A 17,905-nucleotide genomic window follows, 5' to 3' on the forward strand; every position below is an offset into this window, starting at 1 on the left:
ATTATGGATCACAAAAGTCACGGTTCGGATTACGGATTTGAGTCACGGATCGGATCATTTTTCGGATCAGCAAAAAATTTAAGATAAATAGTACTTTGTCTTCATTTATTTTGTTAAACGCTTTTGCCCATTAAAAAAAAAATCTACTCAAAATGTCTAATATGACATTTTAGGATTTATGAACACAACTTTATGTGCAATATGAGGCAGATACATTCTTATTTTATACATGGTCCGTGTGTAAAATAACAAGGTATTAAAGTAATATATATATATTTGATATTTTGAATGATTTTTTTGTTTTTTAATGAGCAAAAGTGTTTTAAAAAATAAATGACAAAAGTTATGTGTGTGTACACATACATGTATAGATATTATACAGTACAGTAGTGATGGCAAAATGAAGCTTCATGAAGCATTTGCGATATTTTTTGACTCCTCTAGATGGTGCTCTTGGTTTAAAGATAAAGGCAAGTGCAATGAAAATGGATTACATTTGCATTGCATCTTTGAAACATGAGTGCCATCTAGAGGAGTCGAAAAATATCGCAAATGCTTCATGAAGCTTCATTTTGCCATCACTACAGTACAGTATATATTATATACATATATGTATAGATATAAACATTGTATACATTGGTATGTGTGTACATTTACAGTACTAACAAGCTCATTTATATATTGTAAAATGACAACAAGAAAGTCATTGCATCATACCCTCTCAAACTGATGTGTACCATATCGAATTAAATTGTAATCCTATAGAATTGAACCAAATTGTTCCACTTTAAAATGAACCATCCTTAGATCGTATTCCAGGTATTGAGATTAGATATACACACCCGTAGTAACCGTTAATCCACTTAATCGCCGTGTTGGTCGTTTTAATGAATTCCAGTCCATATAATCAGAGTCTGACCAGCATGCTGTTGGTTTTCAATCTCAGAGCTTATTTGGACAGATTTGCCCAAAAGAACCCTTGAATATTTGTCAATGTTTACAATCCCTCACCACTAACTTGACGCTAGACGTTTATGAGAGAGCGGCAAGCTGCAAACCGAGATAAAATGTTATACAATATTTTTCACCTTTCTGATGAGCATTTGGAAGTGACACACGCTTGTGAGAATGAATGAAACTTTTTACACAAGGGCAGCAAATTTGCGCTGACATGCTGAGATAAGTCAAGACAACCTCGTTCGATAAATTGCGGTTTACTCCAGCTGGGTTGTTTTTCTTTTTTTTCTTTTTCTTTTTTACCATCCGTCCCATCCTTATTGCACACCAGCCACATGAAGCGTTTTCTTTTTATAGTTACACGGCCAAACTTGCTCCAGGATCATTTACATTGGTACAGGTCCATATCTAGGCCCACCGGATCGATAGTCCTCGCTGTGTGATCCGCTATGACAGGCCAGTGCTCCACAGTTGGCTTCTTCAAAGCAGTCCAACAACACCACATGCTCGTGTATGAGCGTGCTGTGCACCCACCAGTCAATAGCGTGCATCAAGGGAAAGAAAGCTGGGGGAGCTCCAGAGGACAAATCAAAGTCGCTGTAATATTTGTGCGCGTTTGTGCGTGAAAGAGAAGGAGCTGTAAACACAGTGACAGTGTCATTTTTCAAGTTGACTTTTTGAGCAAACGTGCACTGTTGGGGCAAAAGAAAACACTCAGCAGTTATGCAAAGGAATCCCTTGAAGACTTGATGGAGGAAATCCATCCATTTTCTTAACCGCTTGTCCTCACTGAACACAAATATAAACGCAATACTTCTAAAACTGCACAATTAAGTTGGATTGTCTTGGCAAAGTAGAAGTGTTCACTGTCTTAGGCTTAGACAGATTTATGAACAATATGTGAGAAAAGTCATATCTTTTGAGTTCTGGCTCATAAGAAAATGGGAGGAAAAAAAACATAAGTATGATTTTAATATTTGTGTTCAGTGTATGAAGCCACTTAAACAACAAATTCCCCACAAATGAGCCCAGTCATTTTTTTTAAACTAAATCCTACTAAATTCTTATGAGGAAAATGTGAATAATGTTACTTTAATTCAAGTTCAAATGCAAAAAAAACCAAAAAGTTTTTTAAAGTCACAACTGACAAAATATGTAAACATACGGAAGCGTATTGCATTCACTTGAAGAAAAAAAAACAGTTTTTCTGACAAATTTTTTTGGGGAGCTTTGTTTTTGGAGTATTTTTTTCTGTCAAAATAAATATTCAGAAAAACAGGCTGAAAAAAAATATTCAGAAAAACAGGGGACTTTTTTTTTAACATAAAAAAAAAATTAAAAACAGAACCAAAAAAAATTTATTCAAAAAAATTAATTATTCCGAAAAACAGCTGGTATTTTTTACAGTAATTTTTTTTTAACCTCTGAACTCCAAGTGACTTGTTGCAGACTCGCTAATAGCGGAAGCGGATACTTTTCCACATACCTCCATATGCAATAAGATGGTTATGTTTACTTACTGGCTCTCAATAAAGGAATAAATGTGTATACTGTATTGTGGTTTGTTCTCTAATCACTGAGGGAAAACCCCTTTTAAAAAAATATTCAGAAAAACTGAAAAATAATTATTTTATAAAACAGGGAAAATTACACACAAAAAAACTGAAAAAATATATTCAGAAAAACAGAAACAAATATGTTAAACAAAAAAAAATACTCAAATAAACAGGGGGAAAATATTCCATAAAACTGAGAAAAAAAATACTAAAAATATCAAAGCTCCCACCAAAACTTTGTCAGAAAAACAGGACTTTTTTTTTTCAAGTAAATGCAATACGCTTCCGTATAAACAAGCCCAACGTGTTTAAAAAAAAAAAAAAAGGAAAACTTCTTTTTCATGGCGTTTTGCGTGCCGCGGTTGAGGAGGTATGTGTCATTCTGTAGTGAGAGTTTGAGTTAATCCCAGACAACTCACAAGTTCACTATCTTTGCATCTTATAACTGGTGACTAAAGTGGCACCTTGCTTGGCAGCCTATGCTATCATTACGTGATGTTTAGTACAATAATAGAATGAAATTACCTATATATAGCGCATGTAAAAAAATCTACACACCCCTATTCAACTGCTAATTTTTGTGTGTGAAATAAACTGACAACAAAATAATTCGCTTCTTCCATCATTAATGTGACCGACAACCTGAATGACCTATTTTTATTATTAATATTATTATTTGTGATTTGAACAGGGGTGTGTAGACTTGAAATTCTTAACTCATAAACTCTCGTTGTATAGGCACACTACTGACTCTATAAAACAAGTTGCACAAAATAAAAACACCTCCAACATTAAATTATGAGGGAATGTAAACAATACTTGTTGATATTTAGCCACTTGACAAAGTTAGAAAAACTGGGGCCTGTCACATCTTGACGCGAATAGATCAGAAGCAGTTTCACAAACGTAGACGATAATAACCAGAGTTTTTGGTGGTAAATGCTTCATATCCTAATCAACTGGGAAGTAGCTCATCATTATCGAGAAAATAACATCTAATACACGTACAAGCTGTGCCAGGCTGACCGCAAAAGGTCATAAGCGCTGTGAAGTCTTGGGACAAACCTCATATTCCGGTGCTATTGTAGTTCTTCATCTTTCCAAGTCAAATCAGTCATTTTAAGGAAAATCAGTTAAAAAAAATGTCATCCATTGATTCTGACGGCGGAGTATCATACTTGCATTTCCAGTGCTATTTACAATTCCTCGTATACTCTAGAGGACAAACACAACTTGCAGTGTTCCATGATGGATAATCCATGAAGAAACATGAAGGGGGAGTGTAGTTATCCACCAACTGTCTGTGAGAGCATGACGTTTGCGAACCACACATAGTGGGAAATTTCAACATGTGTCATCCTCATGAAGGTTCGATCAATACATAGTGCCCTTAAATGAAGCCAAACACATTCAAGTACCATGTGATGACTGATGGTCCGTGTAGCAAGCCCACAATGGAAAAATGTACAGTCTCGCCTTTCATTGCAGGCCCCTGTGATGAATGTTTCATAGCGCGGTGGCTCGGGTTACTTTTTGACATATATTTTTAAGCTATGATGCTGGAAGAAAATAAAAATAAATAATACAAAAATTAAAATAAACAGAAGAAGTCATTCAGGGCCGGTGAAGATGATCAGTCCTCCGTCTGTGATTAACGGATGACAGATTGGCTGGCATGCACAAAGCCACGGCAAAGAAATATAATCCTTCAAACTTCCATCGCAGAAGCCAGGAGATGCGCTGAATCCACACCGAGCTGAAAAAAACGTAACTCAAAGTCCCAGGTGAAAAGTTGACAAAATCTTTTGTAGGGAGGGGAATAAATGATTAACGAGGACTTGTCTCATCTTATCCCAGGGGGCCGGCATCCCTGCTCCGTCTCAGTTTTGAGGGACAGGTGCTGCTCTCACAGATCAGGGGCTTGTTTGGTGGAGTTACTCTGTCTTGGTGGCAACTGGGCTGATGATGGGCGTGGGCAAGTCCCTGACTGGACGCATTGGGGGGATGGCCTTATGGCTGTAGTACTCCACAACCTGCTTGGGCACCTCTGCCAGGACACATTTGGCCAAGGCTGCTGGTGAAGCCTGCAACACAAGGATTGAACAGCCATGAGACCTACTCAAGTTCATTTATTGTGAAAGCTGCAAACTCTCACCCTTTTTCCAACCCTAAGGGATTTCACCTGTCAATCATCGCACGGATGATGATAGACTGACAGTTAGTCACACTCGTGACTTTCCCACAGCTGAGAGCAACGAGAGAAATTGGCTCATCTAAAATGCAATCGCTGTTATTTTTTTTCCTGATACCATCTGTATTCATCCATTCATTTTCTTTACTGCTTGTGCTGAAAATGGAGCCTATCCCAGTTGACTTTGGGTGAGTCAAGGGTACACCACAGACTGAGCACCTGTCAATCACAGGACTAGCAAAGGAGGTCCTTTATTTCCCTCACTGCAAGGTTGCACGGCTCATATTTATTATTTCTAATTTAAAGTCAATCTAAAACATTTACAGACAATAATATGTAATATGTGACCTCACTCGTCGAAGCATGACATTTTGATGAATATTACATTTGTGGAATATGAGTTATGCAGCAAAATCCAGCCGGGCGGCCATTTTGCCAATTGCTGTCGATTGAAGATGACATCAATGTTACTCAGGGGTCAAGCAATGACCAATCACAGCTCACCTGTTTTCTGAAGCTGCTCTGTGATTGGTTGTTACCTGAGACCTGAGCAACATTGATGTCATCTTCAGTCGACAGCAAGTGTCAAAATGGCTGCCCCCTAAGATAGATAGAAACGGCTGGATTTTGCTGCTTAACTCATATTCCACTAATGCAATATTAACCAGAATACCATATTTAGACTAGTAGGGCTACATAGAACATATTGTTGTAAAAAGGAAAAAAAAGGATGGTTCCTCTTCATGACTCCCTTGAGATTGGGAAACATGAAAAATAATTATATGGAACCAATTCGGTTGACTCATGAGTTTGGTAATGTACGGTGAAATTCTTCTTGGCCAGGAAGTGACAGATGCTCAGGACATTTTGAGCAGTCTGTCGTCTCTTCTCAGGAACTAAACCAAGCAAACACCGCTTGATTTGCGTTTGTGTGGTGGTTGGCCTATATTGGAGGGGAAAACACCCGTCCTGGAACTTTTCTGACATAGCTCATATTACATTAAAATGTGATTTTTAATTGTAAAAACAACTTTTGCACCCTTCTGTGCCTATTCTTATTCAGCAGCAGTCAACCATTAACTGTAGTCAAACCTATGAACAATCTACACACAAATGCCTAAAACAATAACAAAAATGTGTCGCTTTGACTCTTTAATGCAGCAACTTTAGAGACGAACGTCTTCTGCTGATAGCAGCATCACAGTTGATGTTTCTAAAAAACGATTGCGTGCGTCGTCATCTAAGAAAATGACAAATGTATTTTCAAACCCATAGGACATGAGCGGAAATGTCACATTCATTCATGAATGTTGGCGCACACCGCTTTTATCGTGTACGTGTGCGAGTGTGTGCGTGTCGCTCAAGATAATGAGCTTGATAACGCTTCTCCAGTAAATTGCACTTTTACTGTGACCATTGGAAACACATTATTCTCATAACCTGAATATACGTCAAGCAGAATGTTGAAAATACGCTTTTTGAGAAGACTGAAGAGAAGCAGTTGGTGCACTTCTTCGAAGTACTCGCCTGGCATGCAAATGACAGCGAACTGCGATGCTTTTGACTGTTGTCGTCTGTATGTTTTCCAAAAAGGCAAGAATTGCTGTGTTGCCATGTTCCTCCATTTTAGTTTGCCTTTCCTTGTGTATTTACGGTGGCTTGTGTGCCGGTTTGGCCGTAGGGACGGAAAATATTGTGAAAACACCGCAGTGAAATCAATGTATTTAAGTTAGGCTTGTTTAGCGAGTGCCAACGTAAGATGGCCGCTGTACATGTAAGCAGTTCCTATACTTATGCTGCATTCGAGGATGGTCGAAAGTCTGACTTTTCCGAGTTCAAACCAGGAAGTGTGTACAGGAATGCCAACCTTGAACTCGGAAATTCCCCGACTTCACCGGCGGACTACAATGTGACGTCACTCTACATTTGCGACCGTTTTGGAAACACAGACCGTAAATGGTAAAACACAATTTACTCAAGTATAAAACTAGATGGATTTCTTCATTCATAAATATTTGACATAACTTTACGTAACCCAACGTACGACAGTGTGCCGCTATCTCCCTGCATAAAATTATACGGTGAACTACTGAGCTGTATGGAATGCTTATGAAATAAGATAAAAACAATATTGAAGCAAAATTGCGAGAAAGTACGTTTGCTGGAGGTCAAAATTAACTTTGAGGACTACAATAAAAAACAACTTATCACTATCCGCCATTTTGGTTGTTTACTTTCAGGTCGGAACTCGGAAAAACCAATTCGGATATATCCGACTTCCGACCATCCTCGAATGCAGCATTAAAACACGAATATTTCTTGCAAAAAGCGCATGTGCAGAACACAGACCAGTGATCATTTCATACGATATTTATATAACCAACTATTCGGGTTAGAAAAGGGGTGAACCCGAATAAGAGCATATTCTGTTTTTTGCGTGTATTTACATGACCTTTTCAAAACCCATATTGTCAATATTCGTGTTTTGAAGTGGTTATTGACTGCATGAAAACATTGTCACTTGACTGTCGTGATTGTGCTGACTCCACCCCAGACTCATTCGTCCAATCACATTCAGACCCAGTGTTACACACAAACCAGGATAAACCACCCGTTGTCAGTTAATATTTAAATCATTTATTAAATACTGATGTTTATGTAGAATTACCGGGCCATTCTACTCATTTCAAATGTCTTTAGAAAACTGCTAAATTTATATATATATATATATATATATAATAAAGCTTCTTTTTTTTATATTTACTTTGCCCAGTAGTGAGTTACTTTTTCATTATGAAGTAATTCAATTACTACCTCAGTTACTTTTTTGAGTAATGAGTAACTATAACAAATTACTTTTATAGAGTAACATTCCCAACACTGTCTTTTGCTAGCATTAGCTTTTCAGATAGGCATGTATAGGACTTGTGCTTTTTCTAATGGACAAATGTTGCTCGTGACTGTGCTATCAGTCTCATTTTTCGTCAAATATTTCCACGAGCTTGAGGCCCAGCTGCTAGCTTGCTGCACTGACCCACCACCATCCTCAGCTGTTGCTTTTAGCGAGGCCTCCTCTTTGTTCATGCCAAAAACACAGAATCAGACATTTTCGATTTGGTTATTGAACCAAATACACAATCGAGATAAGATATAGGACATCTTTAGAAAACCTGATCATCATCACATGCTGCATAAAAACTGTTTGGCCTGCTGCAAGTGACACGCAAACAAATAAATAGACAGATTAACCTCGTGTGTGAAAACAATTTGTCCTTGACAGAGGTAACTCACCGTCTTGAAGTCCCGGAAGGGCACGAATTGCACGATGTCCCGAAGGACCGGCTCGCCCTTCGGTGAGCGCAGCACACCGTCATCGCCATCTAAAATCTGCATGTCGGTGAAGTCTGCGTTGCCGACTCCAACGATGATGATGGAGAGAGGTTGGTAGGAGGCCCGCACGATGGCTTCGCGCGTGTCTGCCATATCTGTCACCACGCCGTCAGTGAGGATGAGCAGGATGTGGTATCGCTGTTGGGTGATGGAGAGTGTTTATCAAAAGTGTTGTCATCAGCCTCATTACGCAGGATGCGCTTAGGGGTGGTTAAGAGCACTTTGAACTGAGTGGTGTCATCAAAAGAGGGGGAAAAAAAGTCTGATTTGTTGTTTTGTTGTCTGCGTACCAGATTGTAAGCTGAATATTATTTTTCTAAGTAAAAAAAAATAAAAATCCCTGAAGGCCACATGATAAAAAGAAGCATCGACTTTTGCGTAAATAACGAGACAAAAGTTGATGTGAGCTTAACAAACAGTAATATTATAATTTGCTTTTTGCGTCACAAAAAAAATGCCAATAAAAGTCTATGCACCACAAATATTGCATTAGTATGTAAGAGCAGTACGAGATAAGAGAACAATACTGATTTATTTATAAAGGTTTTCTTTCTCATCTACGCTTCTGGCGTCATTACTGTAAAGAGCGAGTTAAACCGCAGGCTGTTCACTTGAGGGACTCAGCGGGAGGCAATATAACAAAGGCCGCATTCCATCCATATGTATGCGTGGAGGGACACTCACAGAGGCGTCTTTAATGTTGCCATCGCCAGCTGACAGCTTGGCTATCCTGTTAATGATGGGAGAAACATTGGTGGGGCCGTACAGCTGGATTTTAGGCAGGCAGTTCTGGTATGCCTCGACCACGCCTTGGATCTCTGATCAAACACAACAACACAAACAAACCTCAGTCAATAATAAGGAGGAAGCTGCAGGGAGCAGCGTGATGAAGATGGGGAATGTTTTCGATGATGACAATTTCACAAGGGCAAAACCCCACAAGGGACCCGAGTCCTTGTGCTGGATGATCCTATGTGGACTCCATGAAAGCATTAGTGGGAGTGGCTCCCTGTTGTGATATCATCAATCAAGGCTTCTATTGGTCAGGAAACATTATTCACCATCAACCATTCTTGTTGAACACTCAAACAATACTCATTGAATGGAATGAATGGAAATGGCATTGGGACCTTCCAACTTTCCCCCATTAGATGAGAAAAAATGTTGGACTGTTTATTTAAATGAGGAAAAATGTCACTCTGTAACAGGGATGGGCAACTTAAATGCTGGAGGGGGCCACAATTATTCATCAGTGCTACCCGGGGCCACATAACACGTACTTCAGAACCAGATGTATGAAAAAAAAAATACAATTTTAAATATGAACAAAATATATGCTCTTAATGCATTGCATTTTTATAATACATTTCTCAATGCATGTATAAAATATCCACTACCCTAACCTAAACAACAAATCAAACTGCAAAATAATCACAGACTGTGACTTGACTTATTTATTAATTGATTTAATCATTTATTTATTTATTTATTTTCCAGTGCGAAGGGCACTCTTGCACACAAATGTCCATTCAAGGAAGGCTCAAAACTGCTGAACAGCAAATCCACTCATGTTGTGCATTTTTTTTTTCATAAAAATCAACTCACTCAAAATTTTAATATTATTGAGGTACTATGTTTCTCCTGAATATTATTCCAAATCCGCAAAAAAATTATTTGGCCTACTCAGGTATATGTAGTATAGACCATCATGTCTGCCATCTAGTGGTGAAGGGTGATATTACAAATTCAAACTACAGTAACATGTTTGGGTGGCGGGTGGATCGGAGCGTGGGAATATCATTTCCATCGGCTCCGGTTCCCCTGCTCCTAATTTTAATGCACCACACACACACACGGGGGTGGATGGGGGGCGGGGGGTCGTGGGGGGTGCGGGGGTTGGGGGCCGGTGGGGTGCCTGGTGGGCCTGCAGTGCCCCGTCCTGCTGCGTTGGGCCGGGGGCGCGGGCCGTGTTGGGGCGGGGGGCGCTCCTGCTCCTGGGTTTGCTCTCCGGCCGGTGGCCCTGGCGGGGCCCGGGGGTCGTCCTTTGGCGTTGCCGCGGCCTGGGGGGCCCTGAGGTGTTGCGCTTGCTCTGTTCCGGCGGGGGTCGACGGCTCCCCTCTTTGGTGGAGATTTTCATGCATGCCAGATCCACCACACCAGCATCTACCGAAACTCAGACACAATCTGTTTCCTCCTCAGGTTATTGAATCGGTGGAGGCTGGTGTCTGCGGATCTCACGCGGCTTCATCTGTCCTTCCTTCCTTTTCTCGGTCTCTCCTTTGGTCTCTTGAGGCCTCCCTGATTTTATGTTTTTTGGATTTGTTGGGGTCTGGATGTATCTTGGGCTGGGGAGGAGTTCTGGTGGGGGGTGTCTGGTCGGTGCTGGATTTCACCTTCCTTGGTTTTCTTTGGTCCCCTCGGGTCTCCTGGTGTTCGGTTTAGGTGAACGGTATGAGATTTTTTCGAATAGGTTTTCTGGTGAGCTAACAAATACACGCACGCACGCACGCACGCACGCACGCACGCACGCACGCACATACACATACTCACCCACACACACACACAAAAAAATAAAATAAAAATAAAAATAAATAAAAGAGCAATGATGATGACATTTCCGAATGAACAATACTGAGCTCTTTAAAAAAAAAAAAAATTCAAACTACCCCTGCATACTCACAGTTTGGCACCAGATTACTATTATTTTATTTATATTTGGGTTATTTTCCGGTTTTTTTGCAGGAATTATTTCCCTCTCCCCATTTTCCATGGGAAACATATATTTAAGGTTTATTAGTGTGTGTGTTTTGGGGAGAATTTTTGTGGTTTACTGTTCTCAGTTAAACTAGAATGACTGGTGATGGATAATAATTATCGCACCATCATCATATAAAAATGGTGTCAAGAGATGATACGTGTAAATGTGGATGCTCTACTGTGCTAGGGATTGGTATAATCACCCATACTAAGTGATTGTTCAGAATATGGTTGACTGTTTGGTAGTGATTTCTTTCTTTCTTTTTCTTCTTTCTTTTTTTAAAACCTTGGAGCAATTAGACATATAAAGAATAAGGTTTCATATAACTCATTGTTTCCCCATAGCCAAAATTCAATCAAATGAATGTTGAAGTACAAATCAGCAATGGGGCATTATTTCCATAAACCAATTCAACCTTACCTTCACATTCATCATCTTCTGGATTGAAATTGATGGCAAAGTCATGAGACACCTGTAGAGAGATACGGTCAATTAAAAATGATTGTGTATTTACTTACAATCTTGTCCGTTTGATAGCAATTGAAGCATGTGTTTGAATGGGATTAATCTTTTGTGAGTATTTTGTCATGTAAAAAGCTAAGCAAAATGTATGAATTTATTAGTTTAATTAATTTATAACTTTAAATTATTTAATATCTGAGAACATTTTTAATTCTTAACATTTGAGTTTGTATTTAAATGAATGAATAAATAAATACATAAATACATAAATAAAACCATTAAAGAGTTATTTCACTTCCACGCAACATTAGTGAGGTGTTCAACATGAGGTTCTTATAGAGATTCTATTTGAAGTGGAGATTTGTTGGCATTGACCTATCATTTTTCTTTTTTTTCTGATAAAGCAGAAAGGGGAAAGGAGAAGTTACTGGCGTCAAAAAATATATATGTATTTTTGAAACATTTCAAAGTTTTAAGGGTGAGTGCAGATTTTTGAAAATTGAAATTTAATTTTGGCCAGGCTCCACAAACATCCACCATTGCCCATAAGCTTCCATTACGTGTTAGAAAAGTAAAAATTTGCAAGGGCAGCAATGTTTTGAAAATGCTGGTTGGTAAAGAAATACATAATAAAATTCTGTATATGTCATAATTTTTTTTCTACTCAAATTTGCATGGCTCGTTATCACAAGAATTACTTTTGTTCACATGATTATTTGTCACTGAACTGAACATAAAACTAATGTATTGAAAGGACGCCATTGCAAACTGCCAACACACAACGCAACACCTGCTCACTATTCTCAACTACAAAAGTGCCACACGGTGAGGTAAACAGGTTCATGTGTGGAAATGATCACTTTAATTCTATCTATAATTCCAACATCTGCATACATTTTCAATATAATCCTTCCTGTCAATAAAGCCCGTTTCTTCCCCCGAAAGCAGCAGCGAGTGTCAGCCAAAGCAAGCAGCTGGCTGCGTACTTGCTCTTTAAATGATTCAAAGCATGAATGTAAAACGCAAATATAGATAGATAGGAGAGGATGCTATTATAATGAATTATGCTTTTCTTCCTTTAGCTGCTACGGTCGTCCTTTATTGCGCACTGCACAGGTGTGACTAATACCATCAGTAATAAAGAGGCGTGACAAATGACATCGGCAATGCACAAGTGTGACTAATGACTTCAGTAATGGCCACTTGTTCAGGTGTTCCACTGTGATGTTTTATTGTGCGGGGAAAAAATCTTATTGTCATTCAAATGCTCCTAATAGTAGCCTATGGCTCCATAAATATCCAAGCAAGGACTCAAACGCAGAACCTTTAACTGTGAGACAGACAATATGCTATAACCATAACCATATGCTTCAATTTGCCCAGAATTAGTTGTTACAGACGGAAATTTCTGTCAACATGAAAAACTATTTGTGTGTGTGTGTGTATGCCTCTCTCGTATCATTCTACTCCCCGGAGCCGGAGTCAATCACGACAGGCCTGCGGTTGCCTAAGTCCAATTTACTTAGAAAAATGCTCTCCCACTTATGAGTTCTTGAATGTAATGAATGTAAATTGAGCATCACCACCAAGGGGTCTATTATTGGAGCCCGACACGTTGTTTTCTCAGAACCAGTTGATATTCCAAGGTAAGGGTTTAATGAATAAAAACAACAACATAATTAGTTTTAAATGAGAAATTGGGATTGCATGACGAATTGTGTTGTCAATAAAAATTTTATGGAAATCATCATGTGCAGGTTGTGGGTATGTGGAAAAGCAGCTGCATATAGAGTGTGCCTGAAGTGAAGGTCAATTGAATGCGGGAGGACAAAGGCAAAAAGTCACCTCATAATTCGGTGGGATTCTGGCACCAAACCCCAAGGCGGAAAATCTTTTGTCACTGGAAAGAAAAAAATGGAAGAGAATCTATCAGGCACATATAGTGGAATTTGCGCAAGCTTTTGACAGTAATCTCAAACATATTCATAGTTTATCCATCTGTTCACATCGCCAAGGTCAAACCTCCTGCTTGTTTGCATTTCATAAATGTTAAAAGCCTGAATTACAATTTGAAATTTCTCCCACGGCCCCCGCAGGCAGCTGCTGCGCCTTCTCTTCTTCGCAGTCTTCATCCTCTCCACTTTCCCTCGTGTGCGCGCTTTAGATGATCTTGATAATAACGTAACATTGGGAGCTCATTGTCATGCCGCCAGGTATTAATGGCAAGATGAAGATTTAAGGCCGGCCAGATGAAATGAAGTGATGCATTCAGGGCTCACTGTCTTACGAGTACCGGCTGCAATTGGTGCGCTCATTTTTGTCAACAGGCTTTATGTCAAACAAATACATCAACAAGGTTTAGTGACTGAGATGCAAAGTTGTAAACAATAACAGGAAGTGAGCATTTTTAATATTCTAATTTCCATATTATAATCCCCTTAAGGGGAAATTCAACGGACTCATTTGTAAACTTGTTGAACACCACACAGAGAACCAGATCACAAAACGAAATTTATTTATGATTTTTTTATGTACCCGTCGCTAAAAAAGCAAAGTGTGAAGAGTCTCTGTTGCTGAATTGTACCAATGCACTCGATAATGCCAAGATCCTTTCAATTATTCAAACTCTCAACATTTTTTCTCCCGTATTTCCTCTCTTTGTATTATTAGACTTTGGCTACGTTGGCAATCTGCTTCTTACTTGACAATCGCACCATGTTGTCTGTGGTTCAATAACAGACAAACCGAAACATAATAATAATAATAATAATACAATACATACTGTATATGTTTATATATAACTTGACTATCCACGTCAAAAGGTCGTCCTTACAGGTTTGTCACCAAATGTCATTAGCGTTTATCACATCTATAGTATCAAAAACAAACCAAAGCTATTCCTGATGCAAAGGATCATTTCAAGGTTTTCTTGACTCATTTCTGTATTTCTTGTAAAATGTGACTTGAATAATTTTTTTCAATGGCTATTATTAATTTACCTCTAACAACCCCCACACCCCTTTCCAAGCAGAAAACTGGCAAGGAACTGGCAAAAAAAAGAAAAGAAGAAAAACTGGTAAAGAGGAAAGTATAAGCAAAACATTTCTATTTGGACGTGTCGCCATCGCACAACCAGCACAGATTTTGACAGATGGAGGCAGTTTTAAAAGTTTTAAGTGACATTGAAATTGAGTCATAAAGTGGATTCCCCGCCCCCACCCCACACTGTTTTTGGTTTGCTTGGTTGGACTTGGCTGTCTGTCTCGCAAGCCATTTGAGTGTAACTTATTTTTATTTCGCAGTTAATGCACTTCGCAACCGACCTCATGCTAACCCATCTTCAGTTCCTACGTGATTGAAATGTCGATAAGAGAAAACATACTCCTCAGTGTGCATTCTTTATAATAGGGTTACTCCATGTTCCGGTTAAAAACAAACAAGTGGGTCAATACCACGACAAAGTCCTCATTAGCATCTTATTAGAAGTGATCTAATATTTGTTATGCTATCTGTGAAATAGCTGGTTAGATGAAAATGGAACCACACCACCGTCATCAAGTTTGTGAAAGATGGTTTCACACAGTCAATGAAATGTTTGGTTTGGTTGTCTTTGAGTAATTTGGCAAAACATAATAGCTAGTATCCTAACTACCATCAGTTTAAGCAGAACTTAATGCTAGTAAGTGTTTCCCCAACTGTAAAACCCCTAGGCGGTATTGTGACCCGTTTTGGCCTTTTTGATGGTTCTGACCAAGGCATTTCCAAATAAAATACTGCCCATGGGTTAGGTCTAACAACCAGTAGTTTTCACTGTAAACTTTAATTTGTTAGCCCTAAATCTATGTCCAAAATTGAAGTTAAAATCTGGTACTGCACTGGATAGTCAATTTTAAGCACACAATTAAATAGCCAATGTCTTTCCGCTCATTATGCTGGTTGTCCAAAACCTGACCCAGACTCATTTATCGCAATCTCCTGAACTAATTAATGGGCCATTTCCTCAATGACCTTGTTAAATATGTCTGAATTTCCACCACGTCTATTTTTGAATGAATTTATCTGTTGATATGCAAATCACGGCTGGAGTTTTGTCTCCCTTCCAAGCAGTTTACCTCAGGTAACATCTTTTCGACTGACACTCATTCAAGATATGGTTGTAGAGAAGATGGCTGAAATCATTCGTTGAAGCGAGTTACACTTTTTTCTCAATCGCGCTGCTTTGGTCAGATGACATAGAAGAGTATCTGACCAATAATATGGATCTTTTCTGACTGGTGTTGTGCAATTGAGTCAATCTGTGTTGTGCTGCTTGACCAGATGGAGCATTGAGTGAAAATGAAGACTGCTAAATTAGCTTATTAGCGCTACATGCTAGCAACTTAGCCATGGAGTGGTTTGCACCCATATCGTTAGCATAATAGCATAAGCCCAAGACAAGTCAGTTTTGACCGTTTTGGAAAACAAGACAAATGATCAAGCGCTTTCCTTTTTTTTTTTTAATCGACATTATGACAGCAAGTAAAAATGACTTACGCCATTAAGCTAACAATACATTTGCCACTTGTAGCCTAATTATAAATTGTTTAATGTATGATGATAAGAAACAATGACCATGATGCTTACTTACTGTATGTTGTTTGAGTTGGTGTATTAAACTTAAATAAATGTTGCAATCGTTTTTCTCCTGACCAAACTTTACTGCAGTATGTTACTCGGTCCCATGAGAACAAAATGATTCAAATGTGTAGCTCGTTTCATAACCTTTAAAGCAGCTGATAATAGCAACCTGCAGAATGTAGTAGTCACCACTGAAAGAATGCTGATTTGTTTGCTGCGATACATTTTTGGGGGGGAGTGAGTCAAGCTGCGCAACCTGTTCCTATTCAGTACAACATATGCTCATTCCAAATGTGAGCACAGTTTTGCAATAATGTCACAAACAAATAGGATTCATTATCCAGCCACGTGATATCATTGCCCACATAACCCTTCAAAATCTATATGTTGTATGTGAACACGCAAATCATTTCTATTATACTATTATACCAAATAGGGTTTGCAGAGAGGTGGTCTTCTTTTTTTTTTTAATCCCACTTTGTCAGCACGTGGAGCATAATGGCACACTCAGCAAGGTAAATGAGCCTGTGCCCACACAGACAAAAGCTTGTCATGTTAGCTCCATCATCCTCTGCAAGGACTCGAAAAACCCACATCACCTCTATTCTCGAAAGGCTAAAAGGTTTGCTTGCCCGCATTTTTGTACCTCTATAGTTTAATATTGCGGTGGAAAGGCTGACTACATCCTTCACTCCGAGACCCTTCAGATGATGAAGATGCTCTTGTGTTTCCATGTAAACACACACGTAGATAAACTAAATGACAAGTATTCATTCACTGTCTCTAGCGTTATCTCTGGGATGCTATAATTAGCCAGACAGTCGTCCCCTGATATTCAATAGGAGGATCTGCATAAATCAGGATCCAGTCTTAATCCTCATCTGGCTTAGTTTCAACAGAGGAGGGAGGTCTCGCTCTAAAACAGGTCATCTGTTCCCATTAATCGACATGTTCCTGATAACTGACATTGTGTGTTTGCAATCATTTGAATATGCATCACCATCTTTCCTCTTCAACGTGGACGTGTCAAACTGAGGCCAAAACAAAAGCAAAACCGATTAAGTATGCTTCTTCCGTGATTCACGATGCGATTCCACTCCCCGGTGCGGTTGTGTTACTTATTATTGTACCACATGTGATGTGTGCGTGGTTGAGGGTAATGAGCCGATGCAAGCAAAAGCGGATGAGCGCTAGTTGTAACAAATGCGGAGAAAAAACCCTTATCACACGGTTATCCACATGAGGAAGCACATGGAGACAGTAACGCTCCATATGAATAGCACGGCGTACCGATCGGTAGTGATGGCAAAATGAAGCTTCATGAAGCATTTGCGATATTTTTTGACTCCTCTAGATGGCACTCATGATTCAAAGATGCAATGCAAATGTAATCCATTTTCATTGCACTTGCCTTTATCTTTAAACCAAGAGCACCATCTAGAGGAGTCAAAAAATATCGCAAATGCTTCATGAAGCTTCATTTTGCCATCACTACCGATCGGAACATACTGTACCATTAGCATAGCTTGTCACAACAACTCAGAAACTAAAATGCTTTTCCAGCATAAAGTTGAGAAAACAACGATTGCTCTCTTTAGATGGAAAAGTGAAAATGATACCGTGCTATTTATCGTTCTCCTCACGGGCAAATGCGTTTCAATAAATAAACGTATTAATTAACATCAGTAGTTCAATTTAAAAAGTGAAACTTAATATAATGTTGATGAGAAAAGAAGAAAGAAACTATCAAGCGTATTCAGCTAAAGGTAGCGTTGCTACACATTGGCCAATCGGCACCATGTTACAAGTGTTTATTAAAAGCTGTCCACTTTCGTCTGGTTTAATGTGTTATTCCATTCAGCAGGCAGGAATTTAAACCAATTTCCTAATGTGATAAATGCACTTCACATTGACTGCACTACTCAGCAACACATCGCTGATTTTTATATATTTAACAATCACACTTTATTGATC

General features: G+C 39.0%; 1 protein-coding gene across 1 annotated transcript in view; it reads right to left on the reverse strand.

Annotated features, from left to right (window-relative positions):
* Nucleotides 1-516: 516 nt before the first annotated feature.
* cpne7 (copine VII) overlaps nt 517-17,905 on the reverse strand; it is a 33,490-nt gene continuing 16,101 nt past the window's right edge. Inside the window, exons 12-16 of the mRNA XM_086070942.1 lie at nt 13,160-13,214; nt 11,273-11,324; nt 8,779-8,912; nt 7,996-8,232; nt 517-4,597 (exon numbers count right to left, since the gene is read on the reverse strand). Of these exons, the coding sequence (XP_085927068.1) occupies nt 4,448-4,597; nt 7,996-8,232; nt 8,779-8,912; nt 11,273-11,324; nt 13,160-13,214 (628 nt within the window). The 3' untranslated portion in view covers nt 517-4,447. The remainder of the gene's footprint in view (nt 4,598-7,995; nt 8,233-8,778; nt 8,913-11,272; nt 11,325-13,159; nt 13,215-17,905) is intronic.

The sequence above is a fragment of the Leptonotus elevatus genome, chromosome 3 (genome assembly GCF_054856555.1).
Source record: "Leptonotus elevatus isolate MCC_2025b chromosome 3, RoL_Lele_1.0, whole genome shotgun sequence".
NCBI lineage: Eukaryota > Metazoa > Chordata > Actinopteri > Syngnathiformes > Syngnathidae > Leptonotus > Leptonotus elevatus.